We start from the raw sequence: 21,464 nt of genomic DNA, 5'->3' as shown, positions 1-21,464 counted from the left end.
TGATATAGAATTTCTGAATAGCATAAAAGGATACTTGAATAAGAGTTTTTCAATGAAAGACCTCGGTGAAGCTGCTTACATATTGGGCATCAAGACCTATAGAGATAAATCAAGACGCTTAATTGGACTTTCACAAAGCACATACCTTGACAAAGTTTTGAAGAAGTTCAAAATGGATCAGGCAAAGAAAGGATTCTTACATGTGTTATAAGGTGTGAAATTGAGTAAGACTCAATGCCCGACCACTGCATAAGATAGAGAAAAAATGAAAGATGTTCCCTATGCTTCAGCCATAGGCTCTATCATATATGCAATGTTGTGTACCAGACCTGATGTGTGCCTTGCTATCAGTCTAGTAGGGAGGTACCAAAGTAATCCAGGGGTGGATCACTGGACAGCGGTCAAGAACATCCTGAAATACCTGAAAAGGACTAACGATATGTTTCTCGTTTATGGAGGTGACAAAGAGCTCATCGTAAATGGTTACGTTGATGCAAGCTTTGACACTGATCCGGACGATTCTAAATCGCAAACCGGATACATGTTTATATTAAACGGTGGAGCTGTCAGTTGGAGCAGTTCTAAACAAAGCATTGTGGCGAGATCTACATGTGAAGCGCAGTACATAGCTGCTTCGGAAGCAGCAAATGAAGGAATCTGGATGAAGGAGTTCATATCCGATCTAGGTGTCATACCTAGTGCATCGGGTCCAATGAAAATCTTTTGTGACAATACTGGTGCAATTGCCATGGCAAAGGAATCCAGATTTCACAAGAGAACCAAGAACATCAAGAGACGCTTCAACTCCATCCAGGATCAAGTCCAGGTGGGAGACATAGAGATTTGCAAGATACATACGGATCTGAATGTTGCAGACCCGTTGACTAAGCCTCTTCCACGAGCAAAACATGATCAGCACTAAGGCTCCATGGGTGTGAGAATCATTACTATGTAATCTAGATTATTGACTCTAGTGCAAGTGGGAGACTGAAGGAAATATGCCCTAGAGGCAATAATAAAGTTATTATTTATTTCCTCATATCATGATAAATGTTTATTATTCATGCTAGAATTGTATTAACCGGAAACATAATACTTGTGTGAATACATAGACAAACATAGTGTCACTAGTATGCCTCTACTTGACTAGCTCGTTGATCAAAGATGGTTATGTTTCCTAGCCATAGACATGAGTTGTCATTTGATTAACGGGATCACATCATTAGGAGAATGATGTGATTGACTTGACCCATTCCGTTAGCTTAGCACTTGATCGTTTAGTATTTTGCTATTGCTTTCTTCATGACTTATACATGATCCTATGACTATGAGATTATGCAACTCCCGTTTACCGGAGGAACACTTTGTGTGCTACCAAACGTCATAATGTAACTGGGTGATTATAAAGGTGCTCTACAGGTGTCTCCAAAGGTACTTGTTGGGTTGGCGTATTTCGAGATTAGGATTTGTCACTCCGATTATCGGAGAGGTATCTCTGGGCCCACTCAGTAATGCACATCACTATAAGCCTTGCAAGCATTGTAACTAATAATTTAGTTGCGGGATGATGTATTACGGAACGAGTAAAGAGACTTGCCGATAACGAGATTGAACTAGGTATTGAGATACCGACGATCGAATCTCAGGCAAGTAACATACCGATGACAAAGGGAACAACTTGTGTTGTTATGCGGTTTGACCGATAAAGATCTTCGTAGAATATGTAGGAGCCAATATGAGCATCCAGGTTCCGCTAATGGTTATTGACCGGAGACATGTCTCGGTCATGTCTACATAGTTCTCGAACCCGTAGGGTCCGCACGCTTAAAGTTAGATGACGATCGGTATTACGAGTTTTGTGTTTTGATGTACCGAAGGTAGTTCGGAGTCCCGGATATGATCACGGACATGACGAGGAGTCTAGAAATGGCCGAGACATAAAGATTGATATATTGGAAGCCTATATTTGGATATCGAAAGTGTTCCGGGTGAAATCGGGATTTTACTGGAGTACCGGGGGTTACCGGACCCCCCCCCCCGGGGGAAGTAATGGGCCTATTGGGACTTAGTGGAGAAGAGAGAGGGCAGCCAAGAGGTGGCGCGCGGCCCCCCTTGCCCCAGTCCAAATTGGACAAGGGAAGGGGGCGGCGGCCCCCCTCTCCTTCCTTCTCTCCACCTCATCCTTCCCCCCTTCTCCTACTACTAGGAAAGGAGGAGTCCTACTCCCGGTGGGAGTAGGACTCCTCCCTTGGCGCGCCCTCCCTGGCCGGCCGCCTCTCCCCCCTTGCTCCTTTATATACGGGGGCAGGGGGGCACCTCTAGACACACAAGTTGATCTATTGATCTATTCCAGTCATGTACGATGCCCCCCTCCACCATATTCCACCTCGGTCATATCGTAGCGGTGCTTAGGCGAAGCCCTACGTCGGTAGCAACATCATTACCGTCATCACGCTGTCGTGCCGACGGAACTCTCCCATGAAGCTCTGCTGGATCGGAGTTCGCGGGACGTCATCGAGCTGAACGTGTGCTGAACTCGGAGGTGCCGTACGTTCGGTACTTGGATCGGTCGAATCGTGAAGACGTACGACTACATCAACCGCGTTGTGCTAACGCTTCCGCTTTCGGTCTACGAGGGTACGTGGACAATACTCTCCCCTCTCGTTGCTATGCATCACCATGATCCTATGTGTGCGTAGGAATTTTTTTTGAAACTACTACGTTCCCAACACGTTTTAGGCGTCCATGTTGCAGACGCCCTTAGTAGTCATTCACTAGGAAGAGCATGGGCAATGTTGCATGCTGGAGAGCTGCTCCCAACCCAGGGGTGGAGCCAATTAATAACATTGATGTACATATTTCTCTCTCAGCCATAAGGGTGGGGGTACTGAACTGATTTAAACACATGGTACACCCATATTTTGGATAAAGAGCTAAAAGGACTGAGTAAACCTTAGAGTTAGCGAGTAAGACATCAAACTTTAATCTCTCTGCACATCCAATACAATAATCCTACCCCCCCCCCCCAATCCCCAAACCCTTCATGTGAACCTTAATCCCTCTCCATGTATTTCACTGTGTGGACCTTCCCTAAATTTCTCATAATCTCTCCATGTAACCCAGTAAACCTAGTTCGTAAAGAAAATTTTGGGAGTGTAGCAAAGCCATAATTGTGCATTGCTTGTGCTCCTTGGATGTGAAATAAGAGGGGAAGAGCAAAACCGGGGGATCTCAGGCATCTGGGCCTAGACATGCATTTGGGTCAATAATTGATTGGATGATGTCTTGAACTATCTTTATTTAGATGGAGGTGTGAAGCAGTAGGATGGCGGGGCTACCGATACCATGCCCTTATGCAAGATCCAGTGGTTACTTTCCACAACAAACATTTGAGAGGTCACAAACCTCCAAAGGAGAAGATGAAATGGAGAATGACATATCTGAACTATATTCCAAATCTCACAAAAAAATTATGGAAGAACTTTTGATAGATTATAGGCTTGCATTTTTTAAATAAATTGGTTGAATTTTCAGAAATTTCAATATGAACTTCCAACAAATCATAATAAAAAAATAAACAAATCTAGGTTGAGCTTCAAAGAATCATGTCACGGGAATCTAAGTTCAGCATTCACAAATTTCAACATGAACTTCCAACAAACATGACAACAAAATTTTGAAACCGGGCTTTCATAAATTTCATCACGAACTTCCAACAATCATGGCAACAAGATTTTTGAATTTTAACATGCACTTCAAGCAATTATGACACCTTTTTCACAATTGAGCTCACTCCAAGATGAGTTTTAAAAAAAAAGAGTTCGCTCCCATAAAATTGAGCTTTCCAACATTCAAATTTAGCTTTCAAAAAATATGAATCACATGGTAGGCATATCTATACATCCTTTAAGGAATCGAGCTTTATATACTTCATGCATTATAAGTTTCAAAAATACGAATCATGACTTCAACAATAATTGTAAAAAGGAATAACATATATAGTGCTCCACCCACCATCCCCGCGCATTAGCGGCTGATGTTCTACTAGTAGCAAGGAGTGTGATGACGCCGTCGTGGCCGTGGTGCCAAAAAGGGAAAAAAAAGTGGTGAAAAAAGGAAGAAGATGGTAGTTGAATGGTGGTCAATCATCTCCAATTGTTGTGTTACGGTGGCCAAGGCTGGTCTCCATATTTTTACTACACCCTTCTAGAAATTTGAGCTTTTAAACTTCACGCATTCAAAGTTCCAAAAATTATGAATCAGGTCTTGAACAAACTCTAATCCCATCCATGATGCAGCTTCTCCATGACAGATGGGAGCAAATGCATGAATGATCAAGCTACGATCCATTTCAAAGAAAAAAGTTATAGGTGTCTATCAGGAAAAAAATTGACGCGCCTTCCGTAGCATAACATATGCATGTTGTAAGATAGTACTACTCCCTCTGTAAACTAATAAAAGACGTTTTACATCTCTGGAGATCTAGAACGTCTTCTATTACTAGTTTATTGCAGACAGAGTAATTCTTTTCTTCTCGGCTTTTTCATCGAGAACTTGGGGGGCATCATCGTCCTGGCGCCCGGAACAGAATCTTGCAACGCACGGCCGTCATGGAGTTCACCTCGCCGATTTATTTGTTCCCGCGTTTCTTTGCACTTGGCACGCGCCTCTCGTGGGCGTACGCCCGGGGAGTGTGATTGACAGGCAACTAGGCAAGTGTTGCACGGTGCCTGAGACTGCTGAACCGACGAGGAGGGTTCCGGCTTTGTAATCAGCTCTGGTCCGGGCGTTTTCAGAATTTCCCCTTGGCATACGGAAAGAGTATGTGGCTAGGCGTGGCATACGGAGCAGCGTGCTTGAATGGAGGACGGGGATGGATCATGGATTAGTGGGCGCATACGGCAAGTATGTGAATGAAGAAGAGGACGCACGCAGAGAACGTCGTGTCAATCGCATCGTCCATTAAATGGATGTATTTAGCACTAACTTAGTTGAGGAATAAGTTTTTCTGAACGAAGGAAGTACTTGCTAGTATTACTAGACAGGGGCTGAGAGCAAGTGCGTGTTCACCCACCAGGAGCGAGAAAAAGGAAAAAAAAAGCAACAAAGGTTTGGATTTACAAAGACGTTCATTATCTGAAGCAAAAAAGAAACAAAAATCAGCACTTCAAAATGCCTTTGAAATTAACCTTTTTGGAGGAACGGTTTTCTTTTTCCCGCTGCGTCTTGCACGAATGTCATTCCATGACGGAACTTTGCAATCAATCAATACATATGTCAATGTTTGCTAAAAGAGATCAGTTTTCTTTTTCATGTTTTTCAGATTTTACTGTTCACTCGAGCTTAAATGAGCTTGAGCTTAAGTTTGTCGCCTTGTTGTTGTGTTGGTCTTCATTGATTGGTCAGAAGCGCCTGACGCCAGATTGCAACGATTCCGCCGTGGTTGCATACTTTCTATACTCTACTTGTTGATGATTCTGGCTTCGTTTCCTTGAGTCAACTATAATAAAAAAATGCATCATAATGATAATGGGTGGTTTCAACCTTCTTTTAGAGAAAAAAGCAAATGCATGTTTTTTAATCGATCAGAAGCGCCTGACGCCAGATGTTTCCGTCGCGCCCACATTATGAGAGACCTAGCACCGCTATCCGAAGGAGGCAGTAGGAACCTACATTGGAGTTCCATCGACTCCATCTTGACAAACAAACTCAAGGAGCTCGAAAGATCGGCTCGATGAAGCGCGACCATCCGCCCGAGCCCCACCTCTGTGAGGACTTATAAAGACACTAACCTAAACTAATAGTCGAAGCCAGGGGCGTCAGAATTCTCCTACTCGTCACCCGTCACCGAAGAAGCGGCAGGCAAAGAAAAGACAAAATTCATGGGCTCGATGATGGAGCTTGAAGAGAAGGAGTTCTTCGCCCAGCCACCACTTTAGTGCGAGGGGAAGGCAAAAATGCTAGACCTACAAACAAATACATGATTTTACAGGAGGGGTGGGCCATCTCCCTCATCTATTGACCAATCAAGCTAACCAGTTAGGCACATTAACCACACGCATGGAAGAACTTTCTTTTGATTTAGTTCATCCGTTTCTGCCACAACAGTCAAACAGTTAGGCACAGTAACCACATGCATGGAAGAACTTTCATTATACTTTTTTAGATGAACTTTCAGGGTTAAGCGGGCATACGAAATGTGCATGGCCGGAGGGTGTGGGTGGATGAACGACAGCATCGCAAGTATGAGGCAGACACGCGGAGAACATTGTGAAATCGGTTTCATCGGCCCCGGACCAGACAAACAGACAGGGACCGATCGTATTACGAGAGTTACCTGCTGCCGTGACGTGAATAACTTGCGATTTGCTCGTAAACACAGTCACGTCTCACTGTGGTTTACGTGAATAACCGCAGAAATCACAAGCATATAAATCACAACTGCGTATGATATGAACACTATTGTGGCACTATTGTGTGCCTTCCCAAACATGACAGAAGAAGAGCTAGAGGATCAACAAAAGACTTAATTTCATCAATCATATCAGATACAATAATGGCAAACCCCAACTAAATTAAGCATACCTAGCTTGACTGACTCTACTGCTACCAGATACTACTTAGTACCAATGCTGCAATGCAACCCCAGGCAGCTACAGACTCACTCGACCAAAAGACGTACGTACGTGGCTCTGGATCCTTATTGCTGGGCGGTGTCGCTGGATGGAGTGGGAGGATCGATGGCGGAGAACTTGGGCACGGGCACGGGGAACCGGTGGATCTCGTCGGCCCAGGGGTTGCCGGCGACGTCCCTGGGGTTGGCCGGGTTCACCGACCGGAGCGCCCTCCACACGGCGCTGTTGCACTTGAACCCGGACCCGAATGCGATCTGCCAGGTGCGGTCGCCCTTCCTGATCCGGCCCTTGGCCTCGGCGTAGGCCAGCTCGTACCACAGCGAGCTGCTCGACGTGTTGCCGAACCGGTGCAGCGTCATCCGCGACGGCTCCATGTGCCACTCCGTCAGCTGCAGGTTGCTCTCCATCTGGTCCAGCACCGCCCGCCCGCCGGCGTGGATGCAGAAGTGCTCGAACGCCAGCTTGAAGTCCGGGATGTAGGGCTTCACCTTGGCGTTCACCAGCTTCTTGGCCGCCAGCGTCGCGAAGAAGAGCAGCTGCTCGCTCAGCGGCAGAACCAGCGGCCCCAGCGTGGTGATGTTGGTCTTGAGCGCGCCGCCGGCGATCGCCATCAGGTCCTTGGACAGCGACACGCCCCGCTTGCCCGACTCGTCCTCCTGCTGGTACACGCACCGGAACGCCTTGTCGTCCGCCCCCTTGTGCGTGCGCACCGTGTGCACCAGCTGGTACTTGGAGCGCCGCCGCGCCGACCGGCGGTTCGAGAGCAGGATCGCCGCGCCGCCCATGCGGAACAGGCAGTTGGACACCAGCATGGAGCGGTCGTTGCCGAAGTACCAGTTGAGGGTGATGTTCTCCATGCTGATCACCACGGCGTACGTGCCGGGCTGCGCCTGGAGCAGGTCCTTGGCGAGGTCGATGGCGATGAGCCCCGCGCTGCACCCCATGCCGCCCAGGTTGTAGCTCACGATGTTGCCCCGGAGCTGGTACTTGTTGACGACCATGGCGGAGAGCGAGGGCGTCGGGTTGAAGAGGCTGCAGTTGACGACGAGCACGCCGATGTCCTTGGCCTTCACGCCCGTCTTGGCGAAGAGCTGGTCCAGCGCGCCGAACATGACCTTCTCGGCCTCCACCCGCGCGTTGGCCATGGAGGGGTTGGGCGGGAGGTTGAGCACGGCCTCCGGGAGGTACGTCTCCTCGCCCAGCCCGGAGCGCTCCACGATCCGGCGCTGGAACTCGACGTTGTCGTCGGTGAAGGTGCCGAGCTTCTCGGTGCAGTCCATGAAGCGGGCGCGGCTGCACTTGCGCGCGTCGTCGGGCTTGTAGCAGGCGAAGTCGACGAGGTAGACGGGGCGCGGGCGGGTGACGAGGTAGGCGGTGCAGGCGGCCACGAGGAAGGCGAGGCAGGCGAGCAGGGAGCCGAGGCTGTGGTGGAGGACGCCTTGCCAGAGGTCGGCCAGGTCGTGCATCGTGAAGGTGGAGAGGTGCGCCGCCACGAGCCCCGGCAGCGGCGCCACCGCCAGGTACGCGCCGTGCGTGATCAGGTAGTGGTACCCGAGCTTCACGTACTTGAGCTTCACCGACCGCGTGAAGTCGCCGCGCGCCGGGGCGGGAGGCGCCGGGTCGGCCATCGCGGCGGCGGCGGCGGCGGCCTGGCGGCCGGAGGAGGAAAGGTTGCCTATGGTGGCAACGCAAAGATCGTCTGGGGGGGAGAGGCCGCCGGGAGCGGGGGCTGTCCCGACGGATCGCAGGGCTCGGCGGGTTTCGCTCTGGGGGTGGGGCTGGGGTTTGGGTTTGGAGTGTGCTGCCCTGGCCACGCAGCCGCGGGCTTATATAGATGGGATGGGACGACCGGGCCGGACTGCCAACCCAGCCCTGACGCCCAGAGACCTGCAGAGGCACGACACGGAGGAGTTTGAGTCGATTGATTAGGCCACCAACCTGCTAAACATCTCAACTTGTGAAGCAGTAGCAGTAGGTTCCGGAGATGAGCGGATCACCGGACGCGTTACGTACGTACGTGATCGTGACCGCGACGGGCACGAGGAAACGCAGCGTACGTACGTACCTGGGTCAGGTCGGGTCGGGTCGCGGTCCCAGGCAACCGCGGGCCGGGGGGCGCTGGATCACGCTCCCGGCGTGACCGGCCGGCATGGTGACCGCGAACGGCCAGCGGCCGGGGGGCGAGGAAGAGGAACTACCTAGCTAGCCAGGGAGACGAACGACCCGCACGCGACATGCCGTGCCGCAGCCGCTGGTCGCGCGTCGGGGCGCGAGGGGGCCGGGGAGCGGCACGGAGGCGCGCGCGTCTCGCCGCCACTCCCGGGGGCGCGGTTTCCTCCCGCCTTCGCCGCACCGCACGTCACGCTCTTGTCCCCGATCGCGCAGAGTTTTTCCACGGGACGGCTGGGGGCTGGGCCGGTGGGGCGTCCGGTGCCCGGATTTTCCATCCCTTGGGCTGACCGGACCTGCATGCACGGATGACCGCCGCCGGTCAGCCGTCAGCGGCTCGTGTGAAAAGTAACTGGATGTTGATTCCGAGATCAGATAACAAGCGATATTTGACACCGTTGGATGACACGTTGCTTTCCTCGCGCAGGCAAGAAACAGTAACTGATCGTCGCTGTCGCGCCGGAACCGTCCCGGCAAGCTCCCTGTCTGCTTTCAGGTGAGAGTGAGATGTCAGAGTTGCGTTGCATCCATGCCTCCCTTGGTGTTTTTTAGTAGCAGCAGGTCTCGCCGCAATGCACGCTGACCTGACGCGTCAACGGACGGACTACGTCGATCTATCCAAGACGTCAGCTGACCGGTGGCCAACGATGAAAGAGGAAGCACCGAAGACGAACTCGCAAGTCAGGTGCTCGCGCAGATTAGCCAGCAAACGGAACGGCACCAGCCCGCTTGGTCAATGCAGACTGATTAGATAAGAGTATCTACGGCCGCGGACATCAAATGCGGCTCGGCGCGTTAGCGGGCAGTGACCGTTCCTCCTCCTTCTGCTCCGCGTCCTTCTCCTGCTTCGGGTCCTCCTCGTACTCCTCCTCCGATCCATCGCGTCCGGAGATAGCCCCGCGGCGATCCGGACTTCGCGTCTGGCACGGATCTGCAGCCGGCGATCCAACGCTAGATAAGGGTAGCTCCTGACCTGCCGGGGTGGTGGCATGGCTACTTGATTGCGGTGGCGCAGGGCGGGCGAGTGAAATGTGGAGGTGACGGCGATTGGAAAGTGGCGTCGACAGACGGGAGGGGAGGAAATGTGGATGTATATGGTTTCGGTGCCAATGTCCGACTTAAATAACGGGGCTAGGGGACTTGCACGGCACGCCGGAGCGCCGACACGCGGCGCCATCGGTCCGTTGGAGGAGTCGAGCTTCGGACCGCCGGGTTTCAGACTGTTTTCCTATGGGATCCGGCCGTCAGTCCAATGTGGCGGACGCGTCCGGGCCTCCCCAATCCGTCTTAGATTTGGGCTGGATACGAGGGCTGCCGGCCAGGCCAGGCATTTGAGGCCCATCTGAGTCGTATTTTTTTACACTCATTTGTGTATGATGTGGGAATTACGTGTTGTATTCCTCAGGTGCAAACGCACGTATATATGATGTATAGGAGTAGCCCACGACCTCAACTATACAAGGCAACTAGAAGGTGGGCCCAATACACAAAGATGTACAACACATATACTCACCCCCCCCCGCCCCCCCGCAGTCGAAGCGCCACCGCGGCTGACGCAAAGACTGGACCGGAACTCCTCAAATGACGTCGTAGGCAAGCCCTTGGTCATGATATCTGCAAATTGTAGAGAAGTAGGGACGTGTAAAACACGAATATGGCCAAGAGCCACCTGTTCCCGAACAAAATGAATATCCAACTCAATATGCTTGGTCCGCCGATGATGTACCAAGTTAGCGGAGAGGTAGACCGCCAAGACGTTGTCGCAGTAGACCATCGTGGCACGGTCAACAGGGCAAGAGAGCTCCTGAAGCAGTTGGCGAAGCCACGAACACTCGGCGACGACGTTGGCCACCACACGATACTCAGCCTCATCACTGGAACGAGAGATCGTAGGCTACCACTTGGATGGTCACGAGATAAGTGAGGGTCCAAGGTGGAGCGACGAGTGTCAGGGCAACCCGTCCAGTGAACGTCTCGAGGAGCATACATATGAAGACACACCTGCTGCACGGCATACTGGATCTCCGGTCGAGTCAGAGTGAGGTACTGGAGAGCACCAACGATGCGTTGGTACCAAGCGTGAGGAGCCTGCTTGAGTCCGTATAAGGACCGCGAAAACAGGCACACGTGGTCGGGAAGCGCTGGGTCAAAAAACCCGGTGGGCTGCTGGCAGAAGACCTGCTCCTCGAGGTGACCATGGAGGAAAGCGTTGGAGACGTCCATCTGGTGCACCGGCCAAGCACGGGAGACCGCAAGGTGGAGAACCGAGCGTATCTTGCTGGGCTTGACGACCGGAGCGAAGGTGTCGGTGAAGTCGATGCCAACATGTTGTCGGAAGCCACGAACGACCCAGCACGCTTTATAGCGATCAAGGGTACCATAAGGATGGAGCTTGTGTTTGAAGACCCACTTCCCGTAATCACGTTGGCGTGCCGGGGGCGGGGAACAAGCCGCCACGTCTGGTTGCGCAACAGGGCGGCAAACTCCTCTTGCATCGCAGCCATCCAGAGCGGGTCACAAAGAGCGGCTCGAACAAAGGACGACAACGGCGATGGCTCAGAGGTGGACACCGCATGGGCGTAGTCATCCGAGGCGTAGCACGAGCTCGGGCGAAAAACGCCCGTACGGACACGGGTGACCGGACCGGCCACAGGCGCCGGGGGAAGGGGGCGCCGAAGAGGCCGGGGGAGCCGCGGGGGCAGCGAGCACTGGGAGGTCCACGGGGGCCGCCGGCGTCGAGAGGACCACAGGAGCCGCGGGAGCTGGCGAGGCCACGGGCGCCAAGGGGGCCGCGGGAGCCGCAGGCGCCATCGCCGCAGGAGGAGGGGGCGCCGGTGCCGCGCCCGTAGGGGGCGCCGCATGCGGCGGGCGCGCCTCAAAGCTAGGGGCGGGCCAAGAGAGGCGCACGAGCGCCCTGGGAGGGGCGTTGAGGAGCCCGCGTCACCGGTGACGAGAGGAACAACTGGGGGTACCTGCTAAAACGGAAAGACATGCTTCAAAGTAAACATGCCGGGAAGTGAACACACGGTCGGAGACGGGATCGTAGCACTAATATCCCTTGGAGTTATAGGGGTAGCCGATAAAGATGCAAGCGACAAAACGGGGTGCGAATTTGTGAGGAGCGGAGTCGGCAATGCTAGGATAGTAAAGACACCTGAAAATACGCAAGCCATCATAAGATGGGGGCGTACTGAAGAGAAGATGGTGAGGTGCATAGTTCCACCGTGGGCGACAGGGTCGAAGGTTAAGGAGAAGTGAAGCAGTAGCGAGTGCGTCCGGCCAGAAACGAGGCGACACGTTAGCGTGGAACAGGAGCGTGCGAACGCAGTCGTTGAAAGTGTGAAGGACGTGTTTGGCTCGACCGTTCTACTGTGAAATATACGGGCATGTGAGACGAAAAACTGTGCCGTGGTGCGACAGAAAAGTGTGGAAAGCAAGGTTGTCGAACTCTTTTTCATTGTCAGTCTGAAGATAAGAATGGGAGCCCAAACTGCGTGCTGACATAAGAGTAAAAAGCCGTCAAAGTGGAGAGTGCATTCGACTTTTGTCGTAAAGGAAAAGTCCACACATAGTGAGAATAATTATCAAGGATAACCAGATAATATAAATAACCTGAATTACTAAAAACCGAAGAGGTCCACATATCGCTATGAATCAACTAAAAGGGAAAGAAGCTATGGTGATGTAGTTATTAAACGGGAGGTGAATATGTTTGCCGACACGACATGCATGACATGTGTGATCCTCTGTCTTATTACAACTGAAATTGAAACTCCTAAAAATATGACGAAGTGTGACAGGATTGGGATGACCCAAACGAGCGTGCCAGAGATCGACGCCAGCAGAGAGAGCAACCGATGCGGTGGTGGAAGTGGACGGCGGATGCACCGGATATAGTTTGTCGAGGCTGTCACATTGGTGAAGTACCATCTTGAGTCGAGCGTCTTTGACACAAAAACCAAGCCCGTTAAAATCGACAGTAACAAGATTTTCACGAGTTAAACAACAAACGGAAATAAGGTTCTTAATAAGATGATGTGACACAAATATGTTAGACAAAGTAATAGGTACAAAATTGAAAATGCTGCCGCTGTACAAATGCATGCTCTAACCAATGCAACCAAAAGACCAATCTGATGGAAAAGACTAGACATCGCATTATACGTCAACATTCCCCTCACGTGTGGCTCCCTCAGCCTAAATGTGGACCGAAAGTTGACTGCAATTTTAATTGCGTCAGCCGGGTCTTGAACTCAAGACCTCTTGACTCTGATACCATGTATGATGTGAGAATTACGTGTTGTATTTCTCAGATGGAAACACACGTATATATGATGTATATGAGTAGGCCATGACCTTAACTATACAAGGCAACTAGAAGATGGGCTCAATACACAAAGATGTACAACACGTATACTCAACCGTTTGAGGGCGCCCGTCTATAAATGCTCTAAGAGTAAAAAGGGAAGCAGGTTGCTGGCGTCTGGTGAGGTTTGGTGATTAACCATGGCTTCTTCCGACAGAGACAGCGCCTTGCGTTCTGCTCAGCAACCAAAGGTGAGAGTGAAACGGGCATGTCACGACGTGTATGGCTCCCTCGCGGTCCATGTCTCCCATGGTGTTTTTTAGTCTCAGCAGGTCTCTCGCCGCAACACGCGCTGACGGGACGTGTATCGGTGTATGGATCCCGTCAATGCAGAACCTCGACGGACCGATATACTACAATGTCCAACACGTGAAGTGACCACGAAGACGAAGGGAGGGAAGGAGGAAGCAGCATCCAAGATGACTCAGGCGCTTGCGCAGCGGGACGGCCTTCTGCTAAGTGATTGGTCAATGCAGAATGATCAGATCAGAGTAGGAAAAAAAAGGGTTTTGGCACAACAGACATTCAACCTCGATATCCAGAATCAACTCAATCACGCAAGTGCATTATATACTATAAAAAATTAGCACTGGAGTACTTTACAAGCTTAACCGTAACTCTTATTTTCTAGTACATTTTTTTTGTCTTGATAACGACTCTTTTGACGGTATGGTTGACTCAACCACGCAAGTATACATTTTTCTGTACATTTGGGATTTCCTTCTTGAGTGCCATAAAAGCAGAGGGTTTGGCCCTGTGTGGTGTGGCTGGATCCAGAATATCCTGAGAAATGGGACCATTAACATTAAATTGAATAATGAAAAAGGCCTCTATTTCCAGAGCTGCAAAGGAGTGCGACAAGGGGACCCGCATTCGCCTTTTTTGTTCAATATGGCTGTAGAAGCCCTATCTAAAATGATCCTTAATGCTCAAAAAAAGAAAATGCTGACAGGCCTGGCCCCGAACCTGATCAATGGGGGTGTGGCTATCCTCCAATATGCAGACGATACTGTCATTTGCTTTGAGCATGACAAAGAAGTTGCGGTCAATTTGAAACTCTTGCTTTATACATTTGAGCTCATGTCGGGACTTAAAATAAATTTCCTAAAAAGTGAAATCTTATGCATAGGGGGATGATGATGGCATACTTACCTTTTACCCCGAGCTTTTCAATTGCCAAATTGGCCACTTTCCTATGAAATATTTAGGGATTCCTGTGAGTTATTCCACTCTCTGTGCGTTAGATTGGAACTTTGTGGATGATAAATTCCTAAAATGTTGTGAGTCCTGGATTGGAAATGCAGCATCTTCAGGGGGGAGACTGACCTTACTCAACTCTTCCCTTACTAGCATCATTTTTTACTACATGTCTATGTTTATGCTATCTAAGAAGGTTATTGAAAAATTAGATAAGCATAGAAAAAAGTTCTTTTGGCAAGAGACTGATGGTCGGAAAAGATATCACTTGGTCAAGTGGTCTAGAATATGTAGATCCAAAAACAAAGGGGAGGTTAGGAGTTAAAGATCTGCATAGACAGAATATCAGTCTCCTCACCAAGTGGTGGTGGAAACTGGAAACCCAGCAAGGCCTTTGGCAGGAGGTAATTCGTGCTAAGTATTTCAGAAATGATACGGTCCCCTCTGTGAAAAGTAAATTTGAGGATTCCCCCGTCTGGAAAGTTATTATGAAAGTAAAGAAAAAAATATTTGGCAGGTAGGGAAGTGATCTTAAACTCTGGAAATGTTGCCAGAATTTGGAATGATTCCATCAGAGGTGCTGCTCCCTTGCATGATAAATTTTCGGTCTTATTCAGCATTTGTAATTTTCAGGAGATTACTGTTGCTGAATTTAAGAACTTTGAGGGTAATGACATGTTTAGAAGAAATCTTCATCCTCCCCTTACGGGTCAGTGGAACGATCTGGTGGAGGTGGTTAACTCCTGGCATTTATCTGATGAGGCTGATCAGATTAGCTGGACTTTGGGTAAAAAAGGTAAATTCTCGACCAAATCGGTTTACGCCTATTTGGAAAGACCCCTGGCTGGATGTGATTATAGATGGATCTGGAAAGCAAAAATTCCCCTCAAAATCCAAATATTTCTTTGGCAAGTGTTTCAAGATGCGGTTTTGACTAGAGAAGTCATGAGAAGGCGTAACTGGGCTCTGCAATAATATGGAAACTTCCCAACACCTTTTGTTTACCTGCCCTGTTGCTCGGGTGATCTGGAGGATGGTTGGATGTGTATTGGGCACGTCTCTCTGTCCGAACAACATTTGGCAGTACTTCTCCTGATGTTATATTTTCCTTCCTGATGGAGTTAAATTTTACACCTCTGGTTTGGCAGCAGTCTGTTGGGCGATTTGGAACTGTCGTAACCAGGCTACTTTTGAACACAAAATTCTTAAAAGTCCTTTTAATGTGGTGTATGCTGCTTGTGGTTTTTTGACATACTGGGTAGGTTTGATGGCTGGTGATGATCGGGAGTTCATGGAACGCGGAGCCAAGATGCTCAGGTCCAGTGCTTCGATGATGATGAGAATCTGCGCGGCTCCTACCAAGTCAGCGACAAACTGATCCCCCTCCATCGATTCGAGGCTTCAAGTTTTCTTCTGTCAGGATAGGCTACCTCACTCCTGCGCGAGTGCTCTGTTTGCTGGTTTGTGAGCCTGTGGGCATGGTGGTATTATACTGTTATGGGTTCCTTTTGGAGACTACCTTTTTGTTTAGGTCCTGGAGGTTTGCGTGATCGTGGGTGTCACTGGGTTTTCGCCCCGCAATGAGCTGCTCGAGGACGAGTGCTCATGGTGGGTTTCCCAGAGGTGCCTTGAGCTCGCCTTACCCCTTTCTAGCTTCCTTAGGTTGAGTGTGGCTTTTGGGTCTTTGGTTACTGAACTATGTATTTCCGTTATGCTTATAATGGAAAGGGGTTAAGGCCTGGTTCAAAAAAAAAAAAAAACCACACAAGTATACGTTACAAAATTGATTGACAATGCAGAACCTTCTGTTTTTACATGAACACCGGAGAACCTTTTACAAGCTTTTCTTTAGGGGTGAACTTTTGTTTTGCAAGCTCATTACGGCCGTAACTCCTCTCTTCTATACACTTGTTTGTCTTGACAACGACTGTTTTCTATGCATTTCACGGCATGGTTGGCACGACGAAACCTTTGCAGAATGAGAGCACAGCAGCCAAACCTACCGCAGATTCGTTTCATTCATGTGCTACTCCATATGTGGAATCGGCGTCGGCAGACGGCGACGATCATCTGCACCGTCCGCAAGCTTCATCCTTCTGTCCTCTCCGCCTTCAGGTGAGTAGCATGTCAGACTGGTAGCCTTGCGGTCCATGTCCTTGCTGTTTTTTAGTACCAGCAGGTCTCACCGCAACACACGCCGATCAGAACGGAACCCGCCAACAGAAAACCTGGACCGATACAGGTGAAATGACCAGTTACCAAGAGAGAAGGATGAAGCATCGAAGACGAACTCGCAAGTCAGGTGCTCGCGACGAACCGTGCTTCTGATTGGTCGAACTCGGAATGATATACAAGAGCCAGAAAGGCCCCCAAGCAAGTTGCTGGTGTCTGGTGAGGTTTGGTGATGAACTTTGGTTCCTTCCTGTGTGTTCGGCTCAGCAACCTTTCCAAGACATCCAGAATCCGGGTGTTTTGTCCACCTACGGAACCAAGCAGACAAAATACTACTCTACAAGCATGACCCTTTTCTATCTTGAAAGCGATTGTCTTGTAAGTATATATATAGCTTAGATCTGGTAGTGTATGGTTGGCATGATGAGATGCTTTACAGGATGGGAACACACCAGCTAATTCCACCGCAAATTCCTTTCTTCTGCTAGTGTGTCATCTACATGGACAGTCGTCGCAAACGTCAACTATATCTGGACCATCAACTCATACTTACATTTTCTAGTTTGCTAGTATCCGTATAGGCATCGATCTATACGCTGAAAGTTGAGTGTATATGTACATGCCTGTCAATAAGCAACCCCGCCTGAGAATGCGTCCCCGTCGTCGTTTGTCAAGCTCTCGGTTAGCCAGTAGCCGTCCCACGAGCCGCCAACTCTCTACAGCAGAAATCCGTTCAAAATAGGCCGGTAGCTGGAATGTAGGAAACAGGGAGATGTGGTGACCGTGACAGGTACCTGAACCATTGTAAACTGGAATATCTCTTCTTCCTCCGGGCGAGCTCCTCGGATCCAAACTCTCTGCTTAAATTGATTCTGCCGGCACAATGAGATCCAGGGCATAATCTTTGTTAAAAGTTGGACAGAAGAGAATGGTACTCATGAATTTATTTCAGCGTGATGATACTATGCTTTTATCTGGTTTGTGTTACTTTGACTCATTCAAGCAAGTAGAAGGGGCAAGGGGGAAACCTCTTCAACCCATAATCTGCTTAATATCTCTCTTTCTTTGTGGCCAAGCAGCACTCTGTAAGTTGAATGGTGAAATATCCGCCGGAAACGTTCGAACTGAAACAGTATCGGCGGCAATTAGTAAGGATGACAACTGTTGACTACCAATATAGGTCACAAGGAAATGTTTCTATCTTAATTAGTACCTGCCCAAGATCAAACTGTCGTCCAAAATAAGTTGACCTTTCAAATGGATTAAAGCCTGCAAACTAGAGATAACAAGACTGTTAGATTGACATAGCTTTCATCAGCAGTTCAGCACGATGCCAGAGAAAACGAATAATTTTCATGCCCGTGCTATTAGCCTATTACCCGGTACATGACCTCAACCCCATAATCCGGGCGGGGTTTGTCATTGTATTTCAAGGCCTCAAGCTGGTACTCCACTGCTTCTTCTGCATTAAACTGAAAGATGGAGTACCATGCTGAACGTGTAAGCTTGGCACTTCAATATTATGATATTTGAAAGTTTGCTTTCAGTTGGGGAATTACATTCAACCTGGGGCCCAAAGGCTTCTTCTTGCGTGTTTCAAGCCTGAATTAGAATGGAAAGAATGAGACAGGGAAACAATAGAAAGATACCATATGGTAATACACAACATGTGCAATGCCAGCCTAACTGTTATATATCAGGATGTTTGATTAGCTTCTTGCCTACAAGAATACTTCATAGGCAAAGTTACGCATGTCACAACTGCTAGTTAACTTCTCACTGTAATTTGTGAAGATGTAATCTGCCAACCACTTTGCTTCTCAGTTAATTAAGCAATTCTCTAAGGTAGGGCCCAAAGTAAAATGCATGTGGAGAGTACATAAAACCAAGTAGCAGAAATAACTTTTAATCAGATCGGTAGATCAACACAGAGAAAATAAAATGTCGCACTAAAAACATGCAGTTGACACACATTCCACATGGAAGAAATGGCTGGATAGACTTTGATTAGATAAGATTTGGTTTGTTAGGGATAAGATTTAGTTTGGTTCCTGTAGGAGATAAGAGGTCATCTTATTGTATGCCCTCAGCATAAGGGGGTTGAAGAGTTGTGCTTCCCTCTGCCACACCAAGAGAAGGACCCCAGACGCCCTCCTCCTCTCAACCACATCCCTCCCTACCTCCTCAGACCCACAGAACCAGTACATAACATGCTTCTCAGGTCTAACTGTCATGGTGTTGGTATGTCTACTCAAGCAAATCCAACTGACTGAGTAGCTGGCATGATGCCTGGCACTCTCGCGCCCATGCCTGTACTATCTATAGCTAAGGCTGTGACTCTTTTTTAGATGAAAGGCATCTTCCTGGCTTTATAAATCAGTGAAGCCCCAAACGGCCAACTAGAGTATCAGTTTAACATTACAGCCCCAGAAAAGAAAAAGGCAACAAAAGCAGGACTGTTTTAGTAGTTGAATGGTGAAAATGAACTCTGGGCTCTGGCATAACTAATATGGTATGTCGTCGTTTGACAGAACATCAAATGCGGCATTGGTGTCAGTTAAATTCATCTAGTACTCTCTGTTGTAACAAAAATGAAGGATGGGGATTGATAGTTGGCTACTTGGCTTTATCAAACCGTGAAATTAGCAGTTCATTTAATCTGATCGCCAATGGCCTTTGTCAAGCCGGCACACTACTAATGCAGGAATGAAGGTAATTTTTGTCATCGCCGGTATTCTAGTGGCATAACTAATATGGTATGTCGTCGTTTGACAGAACACCAAATCGCGGCATTGGTGTCAGTTAAATTCATCTAGTACTCTTTATTGTAACAAAAATGAAGGATGAGGACTTGGTAGTTGGCTACTTGGCTTTACCAAACCATGAAATTAGCAGTTCATTTAATCTGATCTCTAGTGGCCTTTGTCAAGCCTGCACACTACTACTGCAGGAATGGAGATATATTTTGTCATCGTCGATAAGAATAACATGTCACTGATTTCTAGTGGCATACAAAACTGAGTCAAGATATGCATCTGAAATGAATACACAATCTGGCTAGAAAATGGCAGCTTTTCTTCTTCTAATTTTGATCTGATCCTGAGTCATACGTATATCCTGATGGAAACAGTGCTCCTTCTTCCATGCTAAAATTCTGAGCATATACCCCATTCTAGATGCTAGATGACAGGAGAGGGGCATCACATCCCTAGAAATGCCCACTGCCCAAATTCTCTGCCTGGCTACGCTACCCAAGATCCCCCCGGTCTGCTACCAGGTAATCCAATCGACATAGAGTTTAGCACGCGTGAGTATCCGGAGCCAGGAACGAAATACGACAGGGCAATCGAAGGTAGTAGTACGGGACGGGGGTACCGACCAGTCGGAGGAGAGGAAGTCGGGCACGTCCGAGGCGGAAGCGGAGGCCGAGACTCTGAGCCGGCCTGCCGCTGCAGCCATGGACGGACGCACCGGGCAGAACCCGCCGCGGACTGGGACCGGCGGCCGCCGGAGAGCGATGGGCTTCGCGGTCGCGGGAGCGGGAGCGGGCGACGCCATTGCAGCCACGGTGGTTTCGTGTCCCCTTTTTCCTCTCCGGTTAACTCTGTCCACTGACGAGAGTGAAAAAAAAGAATAATGATTTCTTTTAGCAAATAGAGTGAATTTTTTTTTTGCGGGTTAGAGTGAATTTTTCTTAATGGGCCCATACTCTTCCTCCAGGCCCGTGTCAAGGCGATTCGAGCCCATGTACTGCGATTTCTAGGGAGCAGATTGTACAGCCTTTGTGTTAATTATTATTTTTATTACAGAAACATACATTAATCTTGTCTCACTAAAAAAACACGTTATTCGAATGTGCCCTTGCACGTTTTTTTAGAAGACACTCAAAAGGGCATCTCAATATTTTAGGCCTTGTACAATGATAGGTGTTTAGGGGAGGTATTTAGAGAAATAAACCAAGCTTTTCTTAAGCACCGGTGCTTATTTGTACAGGATAGACGTTTAACTAAGCGTCTCTCCTGTAGAAATAGGCACCGGTGCTTCAGAAAAATCCGGTTTATTTTTCTAAGCATCTCTCTAAGCACCTCCCATTGTACATGGCCTTATACTCCGTCCGAAAAAACTTATTCCAAGCTAGAATAGTTAACAAGAAAAACAGTAGATAATACAATTAAATGACACCACGACACAAAATAATATGTAAAAGAACATTGAAAATCATATTGTTTCTCTTCTTCTTTCGCTTGCTTACCGCTGAAGCTTGAAAAATGCACTGAATAGACATTAAGTAATAGGGACACCTATAAATGTCCTTGTCGTACAAGGCTTTAAAAACTGCAATAGTCACTCGTTGTCAATGATCTTTTTCTTTTTGCGGTAAAACATCCAAACTATTTATTTTCAATCATGGCAGTACAATAAACACCAGAAATAATAAAAATTACATTCAGATTCATAGACCACCTAGCGACGACTATAAACACTGGAGCGAGCAGCAGGCGCGCCACCGTCATCGCCCCTCCCTCACCGGAGTCGGGCAAAACTTGTTGTAGTAGGCAATCGGAAAGTCATCGTGCTAAGGCCCCATAGACTAGCGCACCAGAACAACGTCGCTGATGAAGAGTAGCGTAAGTCGAAAGAATACAATCTAAAGACACGCGAACGTAGACGAATGACGAATAGATTCAGACAAATCCACCAAAGGCAGATCTGCTAGAGACACACCTCCACACTCTCACTTTTCGCCCCGGTGGGGCGTAGAAACTTGGGTCGCTTTGCCTACCGCAATGATATCAAATTATTATCCGTCACTGAACTTCAACTATCCGTCATTGAACTTCAACTAGTAAATGTGTATGTGTAATGCACGTTGATATTTGGATTACACGTTCATATTAGATAGGATATCACTATTGCGAGAATGC

General features: G+C 48.7%; 2 protein-coding genes across 4 annotated transcripts; both read right to left on the bottom strand.

Annotated features, from left to right (window-relative positions):
• Window positions 1–6,507: 6,507 nt before the first annotated feature.
• On the bottom strand, window positions 6,508–11,615 carry LOC125533148 (3-ketoacyl-CoA synthase 11-like). The gene is made up of 2 exons (XM_048696906.1): window positions 11,444–11,615; window positions 6,508–8,460 (listed from the first exon to the last, which is right to left on the bottom strand). Exons 1-2 carry the CDS (start codon window positions 11,613–11,615, stop codon window positions 6,701–6,703), a joined length of 1,932 nt encoding a protein of 643 aa, XP_048552863.1. The 3' UTR covers window positions 6,508–6,700.
• Window positions 11,616–12,729: 1,114 nt separating this feature from the next.
• On the bottom strand, window positions 12,730–20,165 carry LOC125530190. Of its 3 annotated transcripts, none has more exons than XM_048694608.1 (8): window positions 19,919–20,165; window positions 18,099–18,141; window positions 17,919–18,011; window positions 17,753–17,815; window positions 17,568–17,663; window positions 17,334–17,411; window positions 17,163–17,255; window positions 12,730–12,748 (listed from the first exon to the last, which is right to left on the bottom strand). In XM_048694608.1, the coding sequence occupies exons 1-7, from the start codon at window positions 20,095–20,097 to the stop codon at window positions 17,166–17,168; spliced, it is 642 nt and encodes a 213-aa protein (XP_048550565.1). In that variant the 5' UTR covers window positions 20,098–20,165; the 3' UTR covers window positions 12,730–12,748; window positions 17,163–17,165. The 3 variants fall into 3 exon arrangements, with proteins under 3 accessions (XP_048550565.1, XP_048550559.1, XP_048550554.1); XM_048694602.1 differs by lacking the exon at window positions 12,730–12,748 and adding an exon at window positions 16,911–17,035; XM_048694597.1 differs by lacking the exon at window positions 12,730–12,748 and having other exon boundaries at window positions 16,911–17,255.
• Window positions 20,166–21,464: the final 1,299 nt, after the last annotated feature.

This window comes from Triticum urartu, chromosome 1, assembly GCF_003073215.2.
Source record: "Triticum urartu cultivar G1812 chromosome 1, Tu2.1, whole genome shotgun sequence".
NCBI classification, from domain to species: domain Eukaryota; kingdom Viridiplantae; phylum Streptophyta; class Magnoliopsida; order Poales; family Poaceae; genus Triticum; species Triticum urartu.
Note: the sequence above shows the minus strand (reverse complement) of the source record. Positions and strands in the feature narration are given on the sequence as shown.

Excerpts from the sequence above, each read along its gene's own strand:
- LOC125530190 (XM_048694608.1), bottom strand. The coding sequence starts at position 20,097 with ATGGCGTCGCCCGCTCCCGCTCCCGCGACCGCGAAGCCCATCGCTCTC. Across the intron at positions 18,142-19,918 it reads GACTTCCTCTCCTCCGACTG|GCTTGAAACACGCAAGAAGA; the intron begins GTCGGTACCCCC and ends ATTCTAATTCAG. Across the intron at positions 17,664-17,752 it reads GACAGTTTGATCTTGGGCAG|TTCGAACGTTTCCGGCGGAT; the intron begins GTACTAATTAAG and ends ATACTGTTTCAG.
- LOC125533148 (XM_048696906.1), bottom strand. The coding sequence starts at position 11,615 with ATGGCGCCTGCGGCTCCCGCGGCCCCCTTGGCGCCCGTGGCCTCGCCA. Across the intron at positions 8,461-11,443 it reads CGGCGCCTGTGGCCGGTCCG|CCCGCGGCTGCGTGGCCAGG; the intron begins GTCACCCGTGTC and ends CATCTATATAAG.